Source organism: Cetorhinus maximus, chromosome 14, assembly GCF_964194155.1.
Source record: "Cetorhinus maximus chromosome 14, sCetMax3.hap1.1, whole genome shotgun sequence".
NCBI lineage: Eukaryota > Metazoa > Chordata > Chondrichthyes > Lamniformes > Cetorhinidae > Cetorhinus > Cetorhinus maximus.
Genome location: NC_135892.1, coordinates 48,941,793 through 48,964,470, shown reverse-complemented (window position 1 = coordinate 48,964,470; position 22,678 = coordinate 48,941,793). Strand labels below are relative to the sequence as shown.

At 48.7% G+C, this 22,678-nt stretch overlaps 1 protein-coding gene across 1 annotated transcript in view; it reads right to left on the bottom strand.

The window, feature by feature from the left end:
* The window catches only part of pde10a (phosphodiesterase 10A), a 484,537-nt gene that overhangs the window by 166,609 nt on the left and 295,250 nt on the right, over positions 1 to 22,678 (bottom strand). The window contains exons 11-12 of the mRNA XM_078557603.1: positions 6,600 to 6,742; positions 5,847 to 5,939 (exon numbers count right to left, since the gene is read on the bottom strand). Coding sequence (XP_078413729.1) covers positions 5,847 to 5,939; positions 6,600 to 6,742 — 236 coding nt within the window. The remainder of the gene's footprint in view (positions 1 to 5,846; positions 5,940 to 6,599; positions 6,743 to 22,678) is intronic.

Here is a 22,678-nt window from a genome sequence, read left to right as displayed (position 1 = left end):
AATATTTAGTTTAGGTTTATCCACCTTGTTTACTTTGAAGACCAATACAAAGTAACTATTTGGTACATAGAATTATTTAAATACACAGCACAGAAATAGGCCATCGACCCAACTAGTCTGTGCTTGTATTTATACTCCACGAGTCTCCTCCTATTTCCTTTCCACTTCATCTCAATCTTTCAGTATATCTTTCTATTCTTGTTTCTCTCATGTGTATGTCTAGCTTTCTTTTGAAAGCACCTAAGCTATTTGTCTCAACCACTTCCTAGTGGGTTCAAAACTTTAACCACTGTCAGAGAACAGAAATTTCTCCTTATTTCCCTATTGGATTTATTAATAACTAACTTGTACTTGTGGCCTGAAATCGGCAGCCTGTTTGCCATTTTGAAATCATTAGTTAACAAGATAGTAAGCTTGTTAACAATCCAATTGTCTACAATTTTTCAGATGTTGGACATAAAAACGTTTGGGAGTATTACGTCCTAATGAGGCAGCAAAGGGTGGTAAAAAGACCACGGTTTAATGTACCAGCAGATTCTGCTGGGAAGGTGGCAGTGTTTGTATGTTTTTAATGACATTTAAAAAAAAATTTTTTGTGCCTTCAATGAATAATGAAAACTGTTCTGAGAACAGGGAACCTTTACAATTCTAGCTGTGACTGTGGCTTTACCCCTCTGCCTCATGATGTCCTGGCCTAGAGTGTCAATTGGGCTTGGAGCCCCCTTTGCACCACAGTTTCTCAGAACCCACAAATTATGTATTCACACCAAGCCGTGATTCATATTCCTCTGTGAATGTAGCTGCACCAAAAATTGAACGCCATGGCCTGAATTTTCAGCTTGGCGGGCAGGGGCGATCGGTGGGCCTGGGAGCGGTCGGGAAACCGACTGCGATTTCATACTGGCTGGTCAATTAATGGCCAGCCAACGTGAAGCATACACTGAAAAACTCAACGCTGCTGGGGTGGGGGGTGGGAAGAAGGTGGGTGATGATGTTGATGCCGGCGCGGGTGGGTGTTGACAGAAAACTCCCTGCAGGCAGAGAGCTGCCTCAGGGAGCTGAAGACCCGTAACCCAGAAAATAAAGTTTTTAAAATCAGGAAAGAAATGTCCAAGCATCACAATCAGGCACCTGAACATATAGAGTATAAAAATGGTGTCCACAGATTTCTATTTTTATTTTATTTAATAATGAAAACCTCATGCTGCCCTTGGATGAAGTTTGCTGAAAAACGTAAAGGCTGCCTGGCCGATTCGCCTGTCTGCCAACTGTAAGGTTGGAAGGGCTATGTAAAATGACAGACAATTGTGCCATTAATGGGCTTAATTGCCCTCTTAATTGTTGGCGGGCACGCCTCCAACTTTTGCGTGTGCCCACTAACCGAAATATCATGCGAGCGCAGGGTGACGTCGGGATGCTCGCCCGATGTCACTTCCTGCGATTTCACGCCCGATCAGGTTGGATGCGCACCTGCCCGATCAGCGTAAAATTCAGCCCCATATTATTTTTTATAGTAACTCAAAGTCACAGAAATTGTTGAAAAACATTGACCCTGATAACAACTGCAAGCTTGGAAGGGAGCAGGGGGAAGAGTTTGTAGTCGGGAAGCAAGCTTCCTTTGCACCTATAATTGGCCTCCTTCCCACTAGACAGCTACTACGCCAGACACGTAGACACTGGTGGTGGGAGTGAGAGGACTCCCTCACCCCACTGAGAAACATAAAATTCAGCCCATTATCTCAATATCTACCGTCCAACTCATTCATAATTTAAAAAACCCTTGATCAGGTTTCCTCTAAGTCTTCTCCTTTCTGAAGCAAAGGGTTTCAACCTGTTCAATCCTGATAGTTGTAATCTTTCAGTTCTGACACATCCTTGAAAATCTATTTTGCACTTCCTCCACTGCTTCTATGTGCGTTTTATAGTATGGAGACCTGAACTGTGCACAGTACTCTAGGTGCAGCCTAACCAGAGTCCTGCCGTAACTTCACCACTTTTGAATTCTATTCCACTAGAAATAAATCCCAGTGCTTTATTAGCACTTTTAATTGTTTTGCTGACCTGCAATGCTGCTTTTAATGATTTGTTCACCTGATTTGTTTCACCTAGATCCCTTTGTTCTTCAACCTCACTCGGTTTCTTATTTCCAAAGCTACGTAAGTGCACATTTATCAATGTTAATTTGCCATTTAATTGCCCAGTCTACACACTTTCTAATATCTTCTTGTATCCTGTTGCATTTTTCTTCAGTTTTAGTTACATCCCCAGCTTGGTATCAGTTGCAAATTTTGATAGTGAATTTGATATCAAGTTACTTGTTGTCAGTTCCAAATCATTAATAGAAATTATGGTCTCAGCAATCTTGTGGAACACCACTTATCACCTTCTTCCAATCTGAAGAACTTCACTTTACCCCTACTCTCTGCTTTCTCTTATTTAGTCAGTTTGCTATCTATTCATCTATTTGTTTCCTGACTCCATATGCCTTAACTTTGGGCATGAGTTTACCATGTGGTACCTTACTGAAGACCTTTTGACAATCCATGTACATGGCATCCACCGTAATACCCTGTCTACTCCTGCAGTTACCCCTTTAATGGCTTAATCTTTCAGGACAAATACCATCTTTTTTATCATATTGTCTATCTCTAGATGGACTTGCGTCTTTTCTTTTGTATTGTTACAAAGATGTGCCATAATATGAACATTTTGTGCTAAACAAAGGACACAAGCCTACAGCAGTTACTAAGTTGCATTTTTGAAGGGCACGTGCCACTTTATGGAGCTACAGGCTGGGATTTTCCATGCCCACCTGCGTCGTGAGTGTTTTGTGGCGTGAGTGGACAATATGGCATGATCAGTTTCGCGACAGCATGAAACCAGTTTGCAATCGTCCGCTCAGCCTGCCGATAGCGGGCCGTGTTTCCTGCCATTGGACGTTGGGAACCTCATTGTAATACATCAGCATATCATTATAAAGCCAGGCCGCTGGACTCATCCTCCTCCTCCCCTTCCCCCCCTCCTTGCTGGATTGTCTGCCCACATTGGTGGGAAAACATGCTGATATGTTTCACAACAGCACATAAGCTGTTGGGCTGCAGTTCACTCGGGACTTGAAGGTTTGTTTGCCTACCTTGCTTTGGTCAGCACTCGCAGTCATCAGCGTTAGACTTCACAGACAGCTTTACATCACTTTTAGGAGGGGCTCATGGGTAAGTCTCTACCTACCAGATCAGCCACATGTAGTTGGCTTTTCAATGGTTGCAGGGAAAGGTCTTGCTTGAGGAAGGGGGAGAAGTGGCCTCAGGCAAGGGAAGAGGCTGCAGGATAAGAGCGGTACCTGGTCTGTGGAAATGGCCTCAAGATGGTGAGGGCTGAGGAGGCAGTCTCCAAAGGAGAAGAGGCCAGATGGACATGTGAGGGTATGTGTGTGAGAATGGGTGGTGATGTCCCTTGAATTGGCAGTGAGTGAGATGCCAGTGAATGTGCCACAGGGATAGTAGGATCAACAGTCTTAATCCCTCTCTCTCACTGAAACCTCTCTCAATAAAGCTGAACCCTGTTTGTGACATGAAAACCCACCAGAAGACTTCATTCAGCACAAATCTCAGTGGCCAGAGGGCGGTGTATTCACATGTTTTGATTGAGAGTTTTAAGAGGTTATTAAAGGATTAGCTGTCTTTGATGTGGTTATTGAATAGACATTTATTTGATTTTATAACAGATTGACCACTTGAGAGGATTGCAAGGATTTAAAATCTTTGAATGGGTTCATGAATGAGAATTGTTTTCTGTATCAAGTGTGTATGAGTGACAGCTCTATTAGACTGTAAGAAGTTTAATTTTTTCATCATCACATGGCTCTTGAGGTCTGCCCATCGTGGATACTGGGTGAGTGGCTATGGAGGTGGCTTTGGGAGTATGAGGTGGCATGGTGGGGTTGTTAGGCAGCATGGAGGAGACATTCGGTGGGGGGGCGGAGGGGGGGGGTCTGGAGTGAGGGCTAGAGGGCTTAACTGCCTTTTATGAAACTTGGCCTAAGTCTCAAAGAACTAAGGTGAGCCTTCTGAGCAGCCTGTCTTGGCACTCAACCACCTTCGTGGCCAACTCCAAACTGCCTCCACAGGTAGCAGGTCCAACTCGATCACACCCCCTGCCTCCCTGGAATGAAAATTACATGTGGCAGAGGCTCTTTTTTTTCAGGCGGGTTGGCTAATTTGGGAAATTTTTCGACTTGAATTTATCGTACCTTTTTAATGACTTCAGTTATATTTTTGTGAGTTATTTATGTAATCATATTCCAAAATATTTATATTGCCTTTAACTACATTAATGACCAGGACTTTGCTGTCATTCCATTTTTAATCTTTCAGCTATTTTTATTTTTGTCTCAGGCATGCATCCCTGTGGCCTCCCCCTCCTCCTGCTCTTAATTTGTTTAATGTCCTTTCTACAGCTTTGTTTGTCCTTCAACTAGGAACTTGGTCCCATACTGGCCCAGGTGAAGTTCCTTCCTGTGCCAGTATGCTATGACACCCTTGTTCTCACAACAATCCTTTAACCATGTGGTAACTTTCATCATTTGCCAGTTTGCAGGTAGCTTGGGTAATTATCCTGAGATTATTACCATCAAGGACCCTCAAACTCCTATCTCTTGGTACTTCCTCAGCAGGACATCCTCCTTGTTCTTTCACATATTGTTCGTTCAACATCCTAATCCCTCTCCAAATACTTTTTCAAGTGCATCAAGATACCTTTACTCTGACACCAGGTAGGCAACACTCTTTTTGGGCCTCTTGCTTGTGGCTGAAGAGGATGCTATCAATACCGCTAATGAATCTCCTACAACCACCATGTTCCTAGTTTGCTCCTTCCCTTTTGGATATCCTTCTGCTCTAGGGGTACCTGGATCAGCATTGTGGTTGACCTCCCACAGGCTTTCTCCTTATCCTTATCTTCGAAAGGTGGCAAGTACACTGTACTTGTTGAACAGGGCTGCTGTCTGAATGACCACCTCTTCCATCTCCCCTCGGTTACTCCTATCCTGTTGACTGATAGTCACTTCCTCACCTTGCTGTACCTGTGGTTTCCTCTAGGGTGTGGTCATACTGTGGAATAAACTATTCAGAAGTTCCTTCCCATCCATTCTGTGCCTGAGTGTCCATCCATATGTTTTCTATTGCCAAGATCACCTACTTTCATCTCCATAATTTTGCCTTTCTCCCCCCACCTCCTGCTGCACATCTGCTGCTGAAATGAAAGTTATTCTTGGGTAAAAACCACAGAACAATAACTTAGTGCCCTATACTGAACTGTCAGACACACTTTTACAAATCAAACTTTAAAAATAGAACAGGAATTCCCAATGGCACTCATTTCATATTGGCGAGCAGCCCTGGAAGAGTGAATAGATGAAAGAAGATTCTTAATTTCTGAGTAGGAACAATTTAAATACAGCTGCCTAAAATTAAGAGGTGTAATGAGGTTCACATATTCACTGTTCAAGGCTTTCAAAAGGTTAAAGAAAATCACTTCATGTCTTTACAAATCTGGTGGTCAAGTCTAATCACCAGATTCAGTGAGCTAAGCTCCCAGAATGTAGGCATATGCTCTGTGGGTGACCCTGTAAAACATAGTTGAAAAGATGGAAATAAAGTTCAAGAGATAGTCCTGGACAGAGATTTGATCGCGACCAATGACATTTTGAAGGTGCTATACTTCTAGCAAAATGTGTTAGTGGTAACTCATAATTTGGTTCACTGTGCTATCAAAATACTCTGCATATGGTCTCAAACATCAGGCCACACATTAAAGTAATGATGCAAAGTGCTTTGCACATGGGTTACCTGTTGAAACGTGGATCTGCATAGGCATCAGGAATATTAAGAACTTCTCCTGTTCGTGCTACCTGCCCAGCAATTCCTTTGTCAATAGAAAACCTAAGCAGCAGAAAAGAGATGTTGAGTTTTGGATTTTTCTTCTGTATTTCAAAGACAAGCTAACATAGCAATGAATCAGCAAATATCAAATGTTCTAATAGCTCTTAAAATTTTTGAGCAATAGGAAGTATTTAGTTTAGTATACCAAGCTACATTACAAAGGATAAGAACATTCATAACCTGCCTCACAAATGCTTCAGGATATTTTGGAAGCTTTGGCATCTGTTCCTGCCTACTGAACAGAAAGAAAGACATCTTGTCCAATGTCCTCTGGTAGTTAAAATATAGACCATGCAATTGTTATGCGTGATACTAATATGCAAATATTTAGCATCTTAACTTAAAATTCCTTTCACTGCTGCATCAACGGTTAATTGATTAAATAAATGTGTGAATACTCTTAAAATAGAAGATAAAGGAATTTTAGACACACATTCAGCATTCATATGTTACTATCACACAGCAAAATACAAAGCAGTACTCCTGTTATTACAGAACTGCAACAAAGTCAACTTTAAGTTAGATGACAGATATGAATTAGTACAAAGCTTAAAATTAACTTAATTTTTACTATTACGTTTAACTTTTTTCCTTATTTTTCTAATTTTCCAATGGAAAGTCTAGGTTACGTTCAGTGCTGATAATGCAGCAACTTGGTACCTAATCTCTTTGGTTTTCTTAAAGACTGGTTTTCCTTCCTTCTCTTCACCGATGTCAAACAAGTCTGAATACAACTCCTGTTTGGTGTGGTCAACCTGAAAGAATGCACAGCGATCTGCATTCACCAAATTTTTTGCATTTATCTGGGAAAAGAATTTAAAAAGATAATCAATGGTAGGTGAAGACATAGGGCCGAATTTTTTCATAGTCGGGACAATTCCGAAGAAGTTTAAAAATGTTCGGCCATCCCAGACGCGGAAGTCTTGCTCCCATTTCTTGCCAATACAATTTTCGCCAGGAGGGAAAAGGGAGCAGTGAATTGCATAGATACAAACCATAAATCTATTGGTCCATTTGAAAATAGTTTAAACAATCCCCATGTTCGCTGTTTCAAAGGCCTCAACCTGCAGTGTGGCAGTCACGTATTTATAGAGGAGACATAAACGCACTTGAAAGGTGGATAAGGCCTGTTTAAGTATCATGATCTGAAGTTATTTAAATCCCCAGCCCTTTAAAATGAAAAAAAAAGCTAGGTTACAGCTGTCAGAGTAAAAAAAGCAAACACTGCTGGAGTGTATTGATTGACAAGCCATCTGGTGTAACAGAGAATAAACATTTACCATCTATTCCCGCAGTTTCAATAGACTTCACTGATGAAATTTCCCAAGGGCTGTCATTACACAACTGAGCCCATTGTGAAAGCTTGGCTGATTTTTGAACAGTCCAAAACCACTTATCTCAGCAGGGGTTGGGTTGGTGAGTTCACATTTTGATTGACAGTTTTAAGATGACCTTAAAGGATTAGCTGTCCTTGATATGGTTACTAAACAGAAGGTTTTTAATAACAGGTTGAATACTTGAATATATTTAATGGCCTGAATTTTCCCCTTGCTGGGCGCGTGCGATCAGAAGGCCCAGGACCGGTCAGGAAACAAGCCCCCAACCGCAATCGGCCCACAACCTAGATTTCACGTTGGCCGCCCGATTAAGGCCCGCCTAGCATGAAACACGGCTTCCCAATGGTCGGTAGGGGCCAGGTAGGGGGCGAGGGCCTGTTGGCCACCGGCTCCACTGATGGGTGGTTTAAAAATGGCAGAGGCAGCTCCTTGAAGGCTGGCAGGGAAGATTCATATATTCTGCATTCTCGAGACTGAAGCTAGGACCTCAACAACGGCTGGAGACACCAGGCGGGAGGTCAGGTCAGGTGGGCACTCGGCCCCCCGTTTCTTGGACGAGTGCCTTGTAGTGCTCTTGGAGGAGGTGGCTGCCAGGAGGGACACCATCATTCCCAGAGTTGGAAGGAGGCCATCGCACCAAACAAAAAAAGCTTGGGAGGAGGTGGCAGCCAAGGTCAGCAGCCACGACGTTGTGTGGCGCACATGGTTCTGTGGGTGCAGTGTCACAAAAGGTTCAATGACCTGCTACTCTAGGGGTGAGTGCCCTGTTGGCATGGATCAGTGTGGAGAAGTGTTAAGGGCTGGCCATCCCCCCATGGAGCTCAGAGATGTTCGAGTCTGGGTGCCAACTGTCAATCATGCTGGAGCTGGCCAAGGGGTTGAGCCCTGGCCGCTTGGACTGAGTGCCTTGCGGCTGGAGGGCCACGACTCAGATGTGCCCAGCAGGTGTTCCTCAGGTGGGGTTGGCAAGGCTGCAATGGCACTGCGATAAAGAGTGGACTAATCAATGCTCCTCTGTCCTTTCAGGAGAAGACAAGCCATACCAAATTGAGAGGTCATGGACAGTCGGAGGCTCCCCAAACCTCCTAATATTAACTAGATTTGAGCAGGACGCCTTGGGGCTGGAGACCCGCCACGCACCTCATTCAGCCGGTCGTGGAGAGGCTGGCGTGTCCGGCGAAGGTAAGAGTGCAGTACACAGAGGTGAGAGTTTCGGATTGTGCAAATATTCTTGTGTAGTTTCTTAATTGATGGGAGCCTCAAAATTGGAGTCACCATTGATCATTAAAAGACGATTGCACCATGATGCAGATTTCCATTGTCTCACCAGGGTACCTGGCATGCACAGTCACAGTGTGATGACTTTAACTAATGACATGTCTTTGTTCTCCCTTTGATTCACCAGCACACACTCGTTCGCAGGACCCCGAAGAGCCACCCCTGACGCCAGATGACTGCAGGGCTTCAGCTGCACCTGTGTCATACCCAGTCTCTGAACCAGGCACCAACGCAGATACCAGCACCTCGGTGGGTGTCAGATCCTCGGCTAGAATGTCGGAGCACAGCGGTGAGGGAACCTCACACTCACTTGAGGAGCAGGCGGAGGCAGAGAGTGCCCAGGGCGCTGGCAGTCAGAGGACTCCTGGAGACCAGGATGATGCTGAGTCGAAGGCAGATGACGAGCCTCTGGAGTCGTCCATTAGGCGGCAGATGCTGGATGTCTAGTGGGATTTGCAGGAGGATCTGGCGGAGATCCATGAGGGTATGCGTGCCATGGTCTCTGTTGTAGAGGGGTTCATGCGGAGCATAAGCACGACGTTGACCCTCATGGCCGAGCGCACTGCCTCCTCCATTGAGAGGGTGGCGACTCTCATGGAGAGGCAGCTCCAAGGACAGAATCAGAGGTTCCTGGTGGTCAGCGCCAGTGTGGGAGATGGATGAGGCCCCCAGTATCCCAGCTAGGTGCCCATCCATCAATGGCGAGCAGGGAGGTCTAGAGCAACCTCATGTTGGCTTAGAGGCTGCTTGTATTTTCTGCGGACTCCTCTCAGGGTGCTCTGGATGATGGCAGCAGCTCCTCTGCCCCTCTGCCAGTGACCATGGCATCTGATGAGGCTGCGATGACTGGGGAGACGCCATCTGTGGCACTGGCCGCTCCCTCCCAAGTAGGGCCAGCACAGGCTCCACTGGCCAGAGGACGACCGCCAAGGTCACCAAGGCCAACAAGACAGCAGAGTCAGCAGGCTGTCTCCAATGACACTGCCAGCTAGGGGATGGGGGACCGGGGGGGGGAGGGTGGGGGGGTTGGTGGGGGGACAATGGGCACCAAGACATAGCACTCGTAAATGTAAGTTTAAGGCACCATGAGTACAAGAGGGACTGTTCACGGGTGGTCTTCTGTTCTGTAATGTTCTTTTTATATATTTACTGGTGTGGAAGTGAACGCCAGCGATGGTAATGCTAATTTGTTTTGAGTGTGAAAATTACATAAATTTTGCTTTTGTCATAATGGCCTGAGTATGCTTCACCTTTTTTTGGGGGCAGGGTACGCCAGTGTGTAATGCTGGACGTGAGTGGCTCTAAAATTATTGCACAGGCACGAGTGGACTTTGGGTTCAAATGAAAGAGTCATTTCAGACATCCTGGGTGGAGGTGGCACCCCTGGCATGAGGGAGAAGCAGATCTTTGGCAGTCTAGCTGAAGGGGTGTTGGATCAAGGTGTCCCTGCCTCCCTGAAGGATACAGAGGTCTGCCTCCATTCCCTCAGCGTTCTCCTCACCATGCTCCTCTTCTGACTCACTATTGGATTCATCCTCTGTGGCCTGTGGAGCTGCCTCAAGATCCTCTTCCTCCAGCAGGTCCCCCCTTGCCAATGCCAAATTGTGGACAGCGCAGCAAGCAACCACTATCAGTGACACCTGCTCTGGAGGGTATTGTATTGCTCCCCCGAACGGTCCAGGCATTGGAAGCGCATCTTCAGAAGACCTATGATCCTCTCTATCACTGCCCTTGTGGAGGCATGTCTCCTATTATAACGCTGCTCTGCCTCCGTTCTTGGGTGGCAGAAAGGTGTCATAAGCCACCTTTTCAACGGATAGCCCTTGTCACCCAGCAGCCATCCATCCAGTCGGGCTGGAGCATTGAATAACCTTGGCACCTGGAAGTGTCTGAGAATATAAGCATCATGGGAGCTGCCAGGGAGCCTTGCATAGACTTGCAGAATCTGTGTCTTGTGGTCACAAACTATCTGGACATTCCTTGGGCGGAATTTTCCCAGAATTGCACTAACTGCCGTAGCGGGCAGGTAAAATGGAATCCTACCCGTCGAGGAAAATGGCGGGTTTTCACGCTGTATCTTCCCAAGCCCACATCATTATTTATTCATTCCCGGCAAACATGCAGTTTCCATGGCGAGCGGGCTCTCACCCGCTCGCCATCAGCCCGCTGTTGCATCACGCCAGCCGCCATCTTTAAAAGGCAGCTGCCAGCAAAGCGCTGATCGCCACCAGCTCACCACCACTGCACGGGAGACATGGCCAGCAAAGGGAAAAAGACTGCAGTCCCTGCTTCAACGACGAGTCCCTCGAGCGACTGCTGGATGCCGTGGAGGCCTGACTGGATTTGCTCTACCTTCGTTCTGGCCGCACGATGGCCAGCAAATTCACCAACCCGGCTTGGGAGGCGGTGGCAGTGGTGGTCAGCGCAAATGCCCTGCAGAGGAGGACAGCCATCCAGTGCCGCAAAAGGATGAATGATCTCCTCCGTTCCGCCAGGGTAAGTCACTCTTCTCATCACTCTCAACTCACACACTCACAAACCCATCACACATCCTCACTCACTGCCAGTGCAAGGGGCATCACCATTCATTCTTTAACACACACCGTCATTGTCCTCATCCCGTCCATGGGACCACTCACCACCCACACAGGCCAGGCATACTTATCATCTGGCCCAGCAGGCGCCCTGATTCACTCTTCTCATCTCTATCCATACAGGACAAATTGGCACACAACAAGGGGGAAAGGTCGCAGACAGGTGGAGGGATGCTGAAGATCAAAGCTCTGACACAATTCGAAAACAGGGCCATCCAGCTGGCTGGCGATGACTGGTCCTATGCTGATGGTGAGGTGCTGCTCTACCAAGTGAGGATCCAGCAATGCAACATCCATCAGACAACCATGTCAAGAGTGATGTGTCCTCTTTCACAGGCCACTGTCATGCACTAATTATCTCCCCACGGTTTCGCAGGCACATCTGCCAAACAGCCGGCAGAGTCCTTGACCCAGGGCCTCCAATCAAGCCCTGAAGAAACCTCTGAAGAGGAATCTGAAGGCACCCTCCCTGAAGCTCCATCACAGCGCTCACCCACACCCTCCACCAGCACAGCCACACACACCTCGGTGGGACCTAGCTTTAGAATAACCTCGGGATCACAATCTGGTGAGCACATTGCACTTTCTGATCCACAGCAGGCGGTGACTTCCCAGGTCCCCGGCACTCGGAGGACTGCTGGAGGCCAGAACGTTGCGGAGTCCGAGTCAGATGACAAGCCTCTGGACTCGGTCATGTCACAATTGCTGCAGCTGTAAAGGCAAGTTAGGGATGTCCGCTGCACTCCTCAGATTGCAAGGCCGATGGAGGCTTCTGTTCTTCTTCAGGCTGAGGTGATAGTGCCAGCATTGCAATGCACCGAGGTCAACACTGGTAGGATGGCGGCTGCCATGGAGACCTTGGTCCAGGATGTCATTCCTTCACTGCTATGTGGACTTAACTCCTTCGCTGATGACATAGTTGGTTTCCAACAGTGTGTATGCAAGATGGGTGCTGGGAAGCTCGATCTCACTCCAGCTACCCTTTCTGCTCACAGAGTCAGCCACGGGTCCTTGGGCACCCAAAGGGAGGAGGATCAGCTGGTGCATACTCTGGGACCATCCATCCAGGTGACTCTGGGAGTGACTGGCCCATCCGAATTCCATCTTCCTGTGACCTCTGCAGCTCCAGCTTCACAGGCCAAATAGGGTGCCACTGCCACCCAGCAGGTCCCCGAAAGCAGGCCTGGGCCCTCCAAGTCTTGGCCCTCCAGAGGAAGCCCGCCAAAGGCATCACAGACAGGGCATCACAGTCAGCAGGCTGCCCCCACCTCTACTGTGGATGTCTGGGGAGCACCAAGACGTAGTGGCAGGGTTAGGAAAGTTAGGTAAAAGTAGTTGCACAGCTTGGGCACGGGTGTTGATCACTTGTACATACTGTTTACTATCGTCAATAAACTCTAAGAATGTCTCCCTGCCTGTGGCTCCTTGTTCTGATGAGCAGTGCTCTTGTTACTTAGATGTGAAACCTTTCTGCACAAGATAAAGGCAGGTGTCTCAGTACAGGGCATCTTCTCTGTGCTCTGTGCGGCCTTCAGACCACAGTGATGGTCCAGCCTCACACTGCCTGGAAACATTACTGATATCTGCACCTCGGCGGTGCTGTTGCTAGAATGTAGTGGGCAGGCGCCACAGAGTTCTCTCATACGCTCTATGTGCTCTCAACACCTTTAAGGTGGGGCTGGCCCCCATCACACCAGCATCTGTGACCAGTGATGCTGTGCACCAGCTCCTGAAGGGCTGAGGTGCTGAAGGTGGACACGGCATCAGATGCATCTAAAGTTTCATGGCTGCATCTCTGAGATGGTCCTGATCATGGAGCGCAAGTGAGCTGCCCTCGGCCAGACAGGAACCAGACATTCTCAGAGGCTATGTGAAGATCTATGGAGTGTCCTCACTGCATGTTGTCATCATTCTTCTGCGACCGAGCGACTATTAGATTAGGGCCTCTACTGCATCTCCATGACAGGAGCATTCTCACAGAGACGCTGCCATAATCCAGACTGGAGTCAAACATTCATAACTACGATGTGAGGATCGATGGGGACACCTCACTGTAAGTTGTCATCCTCCACAAATCTGGCAGCTATGAGGGCCTCCCAAGCTCGCTTGCCTCATCTAGCCAGTGCAGGAGCCTCATCCCCGTCATCATCACCACTGAGGACCACCTCATCCTCATCCCCGTTGGCATCCTCATCGGAGGAGATTTGCAGCTCTTCCATCTCATCCTCAGCCAGCTACTCTACCCATTGCAGTGCCAGGTTGTAAAGGACGCAGCAGACAATGACGATGCATGACACCCTCTGCGGACTGTATTGCAGGGCTCCACCAGATCTGTCCAGGAACCGCATCGTCAGCATCCCGATGGTCTGCTCCACCAAGCTGCATACTGCTGCAAGAGCATCATTATAGTGTTCCTCTGCTGCAGTCTGAGGCTGCCACACGGGTGTAATCAGCCACGGCTTCTGCGGGTAGCCCTTGTCCCCAAGGGGCCAACCCTGCAGCCTCTGTGGACCCTGGAAGACTGCAGGGATCTGTGATGTAGGAGTCATGCACTCTCCCTGGAAACCGTGCGCACACCTGCAGGATGTATTTCTGGTGGTCGCATACCAGTTGCATGTTCAGTGAGTGGAAGCCCTTGCGGTTGATGAAGTCCACCGAGTGCAGCGACGGAGACCTGAGCGCCACATGAGCGCAGCCAATCACACCCTGCACCTGTGAAAATCCCGAGATCAGGGCAAATCCAATGGCTCTTGCAACCTGGCTGGCCCGGTCCCAGGCGAAATGCACAAAGTTGTGTGCCATGGAGAAGATGGCATCCGTGATCTCATGGGTACGTTTGTGGGTGGCGGATTGTGAAATCCCACAGATTTCACCCGTGGAGCCCTGAAAGGAGCCACTGGCATAGAAATTGAGCGCTGTGGTCACTTTCACAGTAAGTGGCAGATGTGAGCCACCAGGTCCCTAGACATGCAGTTGTTGGAAACACTGGTTCTCAGTTATCTGCAGGAATGGCAGGCAGTGTCTATAGACCCTGGGTGGCGCTAGGTGCCGACCAGCCACGGCTCACTGTCACTTCTAGGCAACATGCGCAGGAGCCCCTGCTGCCCCTTCTTCATGAGGTTGCTGCTCTTGCCTTTGCGCAGCCAGGAGCCTCAGTTGCTCTCTTCTCCATCTTCTACGGTCTCTGTAGGCCATCAGGCATACAGCTAGGTCACCAGGATCCATGATCCTGACATGGTCCTCCTGCAGCATGAAAGAGAGGGAGACATGGTTATCATGGCTGTACTTAGCATCTTTCCTGGCCCTGTGTGGCCGCCCCTTAATGCTTCCTGCAGAGTGCAGGTCACCCCTCGGATGGCCAGAGATGAGTGCGCTGCATGGCTGCCCTGTCAGCCTGCGACATGGGGGACACTGGTCCAAATCAGGATGCTGAGATTGCAAGGGGCTGTGAGCACCTCCGGCAGTGACTGTGACATGGTCAGCGTTGGTGAGGAGATTGTACAACGTGTGAAGTCCAACTGCTCTGCGGTCTAATAAAGTGGTGGCGGACTCAAACTCTGTGCCGGGGGGGGTGTGGATTGGTGGGGCTGACGTGGATAGACGATATGGCAGGGTTCCAAGACTCTGCCGGGATGGCATTTTAATTATATGCTGATCTATTACAATTAGCTCCCTGACGACTGATGTGGGAGACGTGGCCCGCTGTTCGCGGGCTGAGCAGATGATTGCGACCTGCCTTCACGCAGTTGTGAAGCAGGTCACGCCATATTTTCCACACAGGCCGCCTATCATGCCAGCCACCAGCGGGCTTAGAAAATTCCGCCCATGGAGTGGAATCGCTTCCTGTTGACGAAGGCACCCGGCTGACCCGCTGGCGCCTTGATGGCCACATGTGCAGTCGATTGCACTCTGGATGCGGGGGAACCCAGCAATCGCTGCAAATCCTCTGGCTCACTCAGCCTGGCTGGCCTCGTCCATACGGAAGTGAATAAATGTCATTACCCGCCTGAACAGAGCATCAGTCACCAGCTTGAAGCTGATTGGGAAATTCTGCAAAGATCCCCCAGTGACCCCTGAAAAGAGCCGGAGACATAGAAATTGAGGGCCACTGTGATCTTCAGGGCCACTGGAATGGGGTTTCTACCAACACAGTTAAAGGCAACCTCAGGCCCAATCAGTTGACAAATGGAGGTCACAGTCTCCCTGGAGAGGCAAAGCCTTCTTCAGCATTGTGCCTCGAATATATTGAGGTAGTTGCATCGCTGCCTGTAAACCCTGGTAGCAGGATAGTGGTGTCTTCTGTGGCCCCTTCTGCTTTGGACTAACTGCTGGCCCTGCACCCCTTGTGTCTGCGCCTCTCCTCCCACAGGTCCCCCCACTGGAAGCTGCATTGGGACACCTGGCCTCCTCTCCCTTCTGCCCCTCTCTTCCTCCTCAGAGGAGATGCCTCCTGCGGAGAGCACAATCCCATTACCAGGGTTACAGACGGCTGTCTGATACCTGGATGGGTCCACATGGTCAAAATCCTCTGAGGACCTTGAAGACACCAATGAGTCCTGAAATGAAGACTGGAAACGCTAAGAATGAAGCTCAGAACTGAGATGAAGCTGTCAAGTTCCAATACGCAACCAGCAGCAAACTGTCTCCTAAACGCCTCACTACTCACAATGGCAATGCTGCTGACATTTTTATCCCGTCCTTGGATGTGGTTTTGCAAAATGTGGGCTGCCTGCCTGCCCATGTGATAAGCACAAAATTGCGCAGGCAACGTAAAATCTGGATCAATTGGGTTTTTAAGTGGCCATTTAATTGATGCTGGGCATGGCTCCAGCACCCGCACGTGCCCACTGACCTGAAGATTGTGCACATGTGGGATAACATTGGGATACATGCCCAATATCATCTCGCGTGATTTTCTCTCCGATCAGGTCGACTGCGCGCTCACCCGCGAGGCCTAAAATACTGCCCAATGAGTTTCATAAATGAGGGTTTTTTGCTGTATCAAGTGTATGTAAATGAGAGCTCTATTAGATTGTTAGTTTACTTTATTTTCATCTCCACGTGTCTCCTGCTTGGAGGCTTGAAGTATGAGGTGACATGGAAGGCGCATGGGGGTGAGGTGACATGGATGAATCATAGGGGTATGAGATAGCATGGAGGTGGCATGGGGGTGTGAGGTGGCATGGAGGGAGCATTGGACTGGGAGGGTGGTGAAGGGGTCGGGGTGAGGGCTAAAGGGCCTAACAGCCTTTTATAAAACTGGGTTAAAGTAATTGAGGTGGGCTTTCTAATCAGCTTGCCTCAGTATTTGCCTGCCTCAGTGGTCGTCTCTGAAATGCCTCCAGAGGTGCCTGACTCACACCTCTTCCTCGGAGTGAAAAGTGCATGTCGCGGGGCCCTTTTTATTGAAGCAGGTCTGCTGAGTTTGGAAATTTCCCGACTTGAGCCACCCACCTGCATAACGAAAATCTGGCCTTTAGTGACAAATAAAATTATCCAACGGATGTTTTGATGTTGGGAATATTGCAATATCACTTTAAGAGAATATGCAAATAATGTACACGTCATCGCAGAATTCGGATGTAAAGCAGCATGTGACCAGCAAGCTGTGTTGCTGTTGCTGTTAATATTGGCGGTCGTTGCTGCTGTGTACGTTGAATCCCTATAGTAGACCTGTTTGTTGAGCTCTCCTATAATGTGAATATGCATTCGCTCTAGTCTTCAAATAAATACAACCTCCTTATTGTTTACCAATTCTGTGTGTGTAGTTGGTGAGTTTGAATAAAGAAGTCAGAAACACAACAGGGAATGGCTGAGATGTCAATACAGTGGGAATCAAATTGGAGGAATAATTGGGACTTCTGTGATTTCACAGCATAGAAAGTTGGAACCCTGTGCCAAACGTTTTAAATGTAAAGAAGTCTTGAAAAGGATGTCCATATTCCATAATTATCATGTTTCTCAGCATCATCAAACCTCTATACAATGTAACCTGTTAGCATCAATATTTTATGCAATTCTCCATCCTTTGGGTGAGATTCTGTTGGCTGTAATTATAACTTTTGTAAACTGGCCCAGGTCCAACTAAAATAAACTAATATAATGCAGTAACATATGATTAGCAATACCAGCAATCAATAAACTGAAGTAACGTGTCTTCAATTCATTATATATTTAAAAAATTATGCTTATGCACTCTTCCCATCAACTTTTTCCATTATAAATTCATATGTTAAGATTTATGATGGAAAGAGTCACATAATGGTAAAAGGAGCTGAGGAAGATTAAGAGTTTCTTGGACAAACACCATCAAAGAATGGGTAAAGATGAGCTATCATGAGGCAGTGCGGACAGCTTACAGTAGAAGCGACTGGCCCAACACTGCCTTCCAACCCTCGGCTAACGGAGACAGTGATGTGGCAATGACTGTATTGCAGCATACATCTGATCATGCTGATCTTAACAAACTCCAAAAAATTACTGTAGCCAAATATGAGAAGCTTATTGCCAATAATGAGCAGTTGAAGGAAAATCCAATTCTTGTAGAGAAGCAACTTTCACACGTGAGTTTCCAATGAAAGACGAGAATTGATGAGAGCAATTGAGCATCAGTCACAGGAAGCAGAATACTTGACTGAGGACTTGAAAGAAGCAAATTTAACAAAGGTAGATCTCTAGTTAAAACTTGATGAACTTCAAGTAATCAAAATCTCTATGAAGTATCATGGAAAACGTCTTGAACAGGAAAAGGAATTGTTGGTGAATCAGAACAGTTGATTGAATGCAGAATTAAAAACTTAAGACTGATGAATTGTTAGAACTTCGTTGTGAAAAGAGCGATGAGATTCTTGAACCAGAGGGGCAGGCCAGGCCAGAGGGCAGGGCAATGTGCCCCTCATTTCTCAGATGAGTGCCTAGCTGCCCTCCTGGAGGAGGTGGCAGTGTGGCGGGAGGTCCTGATTCCCAGGGACAGGAGGCGGAGGCATCCCCACCTGACCAAACGTGCTTGGGAGGAGGTGGCCGAGAGCTCTCAAGATGTGGTGTGGTGCACATGGGTCCAGTGCTGTAAAAGATTCAACAACCTCCTGCACTTGGGCAGGGTGAGTACCATTTTGGCTGTGGTCACTTAATGTAGCTGTCACCCTTTCCCCCTCCCCCGCAACTCTGAGTGCGGTAATGGCATTGAATCCTTCATGGCATGTATCCCTCACTGCTAGCCGACATTGCCCATGCCTAGTTCACCCTGAGAGGATTAAGCTAGGATGGGTTCTGCACCTGCAGCATGTGTAACACTGACACCCAGAGTATAGAATGGGGGTAAAACTCAAGGATCTGCACCTAGGCATAGTACTGGAACTGGGAAGCATGTCAAAGTCAGGGTGCTAACATGCTGGGAGGTGAGCTTCCAGGTGGCTGGGCACCAATCCATCTGCTGGTCTTTGCGCTCCACGTGCTTGGGTCTCCTTGCTTAGCCTTCTTTGCATGAGTGTGCGGCAGCTGCGGGGGTAACGAAGAACTAGAGCCCGGCAATGTCCCATTCTGGCTGGGTTGACAGGGATGCGATGGGAAGCCAGGTACAGGCTGGACTAATCAATGCTCTTCTCTCCTTTTCAGGAGAAGATTGGGCACAATTCCACAGAGCGGATGCGGACTGGCAGAGGCCAGGCCCAGTTGGTGATCCTGACACCTTTTAAGCAGCAGGCCATGGATCTGGAGAGACGCCATGCGTCCAGGTCCACTAGTGGCGGTGAGGCTGGGGTGCCAGGGGGAGGTATGTTTGCGGAGCACTCAGGTCACCATGTGTGTCCCAGAAGCCATGGCACTACTGAATGCTCAGTGATTGAAGTTTGCAACATGGGTTGACCGTTGATTATGGAAGGATGAGAACATAATGATCGGGGGACCGGCAAGCAAATTGACATTGTCCGCACTGTAACTAATCAAATGTACTTGTTCTTCCTTTCAGCATCACCATAGCAGGGCCAGGAGGAGGAAGCAGAGGGGCCACCTCTCACACTTGAGGACCCATAGGAAATCGACTCACCAGCGTCACACCATCTCTGCCAGGCAGGCATCAGCGCAGATACTAGCACCTCGGTGGGAATTAGATCTTTGACGAGTGTCCCGGGGCACGGCGGTGAGGGCACTTCACACTCGCTTGAAGTGCGGGCAGAGACACAGAGTGCCTAGGGCGCCGGCAGTCGGAGGACTGCTGGGGACCAGGCACATGCTCGGTCGGTGGCTGATAATGTGCCTCTGGAGTCGTCCCTGAGGCAGCAAGTGCTGGAAGTGCAGCAAGGCATGTGGGAGGATCTGTCGAAGATACATGAGGCAATGCATAGCATGGTGCCCGTGCTTGAGGAGTTCAAGCAAAGCATCACCGATGCAATGAGCCTCAGAGCCGAGCGCCATGCTTCTTCCATGGAGAGACTGGTGACTCTCATGGAGAGGCTCCTCTAGGAGAACAATCAGGGCCTCCTGGGGTTCCACTCAGACATAAAAGCCCTCACAACGACATTGACCTCAGCTGATCATTGCTGTGTGGGAGATGGTTTGGGCACCAAGTAACCCAGTTCAGTGCCCATCCATCTACGGTGAGCAGGGAGGTCCGAAGCGACTTCACGTCGGCACAGCAGCTGCCTGTCATTTCTGCGGGCTCCTCTCAGAGTGCTCCGTATAGGGCAGCAGCTCCTCTGCCCCTCTGTCAGTGACAGTGGCACCCAATGAGGCTGCGGTGACTGAGGAGAAGTCAGCTGTGGAACTGGCCGTTCCCTCTCAGGCAGGGCCGTCAAAGGCTCCAAAGGCCAGAGGACGGCTGCCAAGGTCATCGAGGCCAACAGGGCAGCACGGTGAGCAGGCTGTCTCAGATGCCAGTGCCAGCAAGGGGACAGTACCCAGCACCCGTAAGCATAAATTTAAGGCACCTTAGGCACACTACGGTTTTCTCACTGGTGCTTTTATATTGGCCTATAGTAGCTCAATGAAGACTTGTGTGATGTGCAACACCTTTTTTTTTGGTTTATAAAGATACATTTGTTATCTCAATAAATTTTGATATGCTGCCATGCCTCAGGGTGATTACTTACTTCTGCAGGTAGACGGGAACGCATGATGTTATGAGTGAGTTGTTTGATATTGAGCTTTATTGACAAGGGTTTTAGTTGGTGCTACTATCCAGGCAGAGTTAGCACTCAGGTGTCGAGTATGGAGCCTGCAACCCTGGCGTGTGTTGAAGGTCCATCTGTGGTGGGCTAGCTGAAGGATTAAATCCTCCCAGGTGTCCCTGCTCCCTGGAGTATGCCCGGGTCAGTGTCTAGCCCCTCACCATTCTCCTGTGTGTGCTCATCCTCGGACTCGCTGCTGGACTCATCGTGTGCATCCGGAGCAACTGCATCCGCGTTTTCCTCATCTACTGCGTCATCCCTTTCCAGCGCCAAATTGTGGAGAGTGCAGCACGTAACCACTATCAGCGACACACGATCTGAGGGGTATTGCAGTGCGCCCCGTGAGCGGTCCAGGTATCGGAAGCGCATCTTGAGAAGATTGATGGTTCTCTCCACCACAGCCCTTGTGGAGGCGTGGCTCCTATTGTAGCGCTCTTCAGCCTCTGTCTTGGATGGCGGAGAGGCGTCATGAGCCACCTTTTGAGGGGATAGCCCTTGTCACCCAGCAGCCATCCATCCAGCTGGGCTGGAGCCCTGAACAGCCTCGGCACCTGGGAGTGTCTGAGGATGTAGGCGTCGTGGGAGCTGCCTGGGTACCTTGCACAGACTTGTAGAATCAGCATCCTGTGATCACTCACTATCTGCACATTCATGGAGTGGAAGCCCTTCCTGTTGACAAAGGCACTGGGCTCACCTGCTGGCGCCTTGATGGCCACATGTGTGCAGTCTATAGCACCCTGGACACGGGGGAAGCCAGCAATCGCCACAAAGCCTCTGGCTCGCTATGTCTGGCTTGCCTGGTCCCAGTGGTAGTGGATGAAAGTCAATGCACGCTTGAACAGAGCGTCTGTCACCTGCTTGTCACAAGTGTGGACAGCTGATTGGGAAACTCCGCAAAGATCACCCACCGACCCCTGGAAAGAGCCGCAGGCATAGGAGTTGAGGGCGGCCGTGACCTTTAGCACCTCTGGCATGGGGTGTCCACCCACAGAGTTTGCGCAGATCTCAGGGCCTATCATCTAACAGATGGAGTCTCCCTTGAGAGACAAAGCCTCCTTCGGCACTGCACCTCAGACATATTGAGGTAGCTGCTTCGCCGCCTGTAAACCCTGGCAGCAGGATAGTGGCATCTTCTGCGGCCCCTTCTGCCTTGGACTTCCTGTTGGCCCTGTGCCCCTGGTGCCTCCGCCTCTCCTCCCAAAGGTGGCTACCCTGGAGGCTGAATGTGGACTCCTGGCCTCCACCCCCTTCTGGCCCTCCCTTTCTCCACAACTCCCATTCCCAGGCTAAGGGAAGGCTTCCTGAAAGCTGCAGGCCGCAAAAATGATCTTTACTGTAGATTGCTGATCTGAAGGCTTTTACTCCTGTCCAAGCATCTGGTATGAGTTTTGAAGTATTCCTGCTCACACAGGCAAGTATCAGTAACTTTCACAATTAAATATCTGACAGATAACATTCGCGACCCCACTCAGCCCTCTTAATCCGCCCGTGGATGAGGCTTATACAAATGACTCCTTCCTGCCTGCCTGTTGCGCCTGTGTGATGTCCTAAAGATTGCATGGGCCCCGAAAAATTGCAGTCAATTGCTGCCTCAATGGCCTTAACTACATGAATAATTAATGGTGGGTGCGCATCCAAGAACATCGCGTGCCCGCCCACCTAAATATCGCGATGGTGCGCGGTGGCGTCGGGACGCTTGCCCACCGTCACCATACGTCATTTTATACATTGGTGTGCGGGGCCCACCCCCTCACACCAACGGGAAAATTCTGGCCCAAGTAACGTTACTGATGTATCAGCCTCAGTAATGGACAGTATATAAGTAACTGAAGTGCCTGCAGAATTGGAAATTAAGAATTGTCAACGAAAAGGACTGAAACTCAAAATGATCTGGAAGGCTCAATGACCAGAGACACTGAATTACAAGTGTTTGCCAGTGTTGACACACAGGGTACAGCAGCAGGAATCCATGCAAGCACAGAGTTTGCAAAAGACCATTTAAAACCTGCAGAGGAGTAGAATGATATGCTGTGCGAATTATGTAAAAGAGTAGAAGTATCAGAACAAAACATAAAATTCCAGAGGGAGGAAATGGTTGACATTGCTCGAAGAGAATTAAATAAGACCTGTTTGAGCTGGGATCAGGAGAAACTACAAGATCTTAAAATATTCAAAGATCAAACCAAGCAGGAGTACAAAACCCTTTTGTGTGAACATAAAAAGCGCCTCAATACCATCCTTGAAACGGCTAAAAAAGATTTTGATCAGAGGAGAAATAAGTTATTAATGCACAAAGGTGCCATTTTGATCTTACTGTCTCAAAATGAGAATTTATCAAGTTTCAGTTCAGAAAATAAGCTTCATGA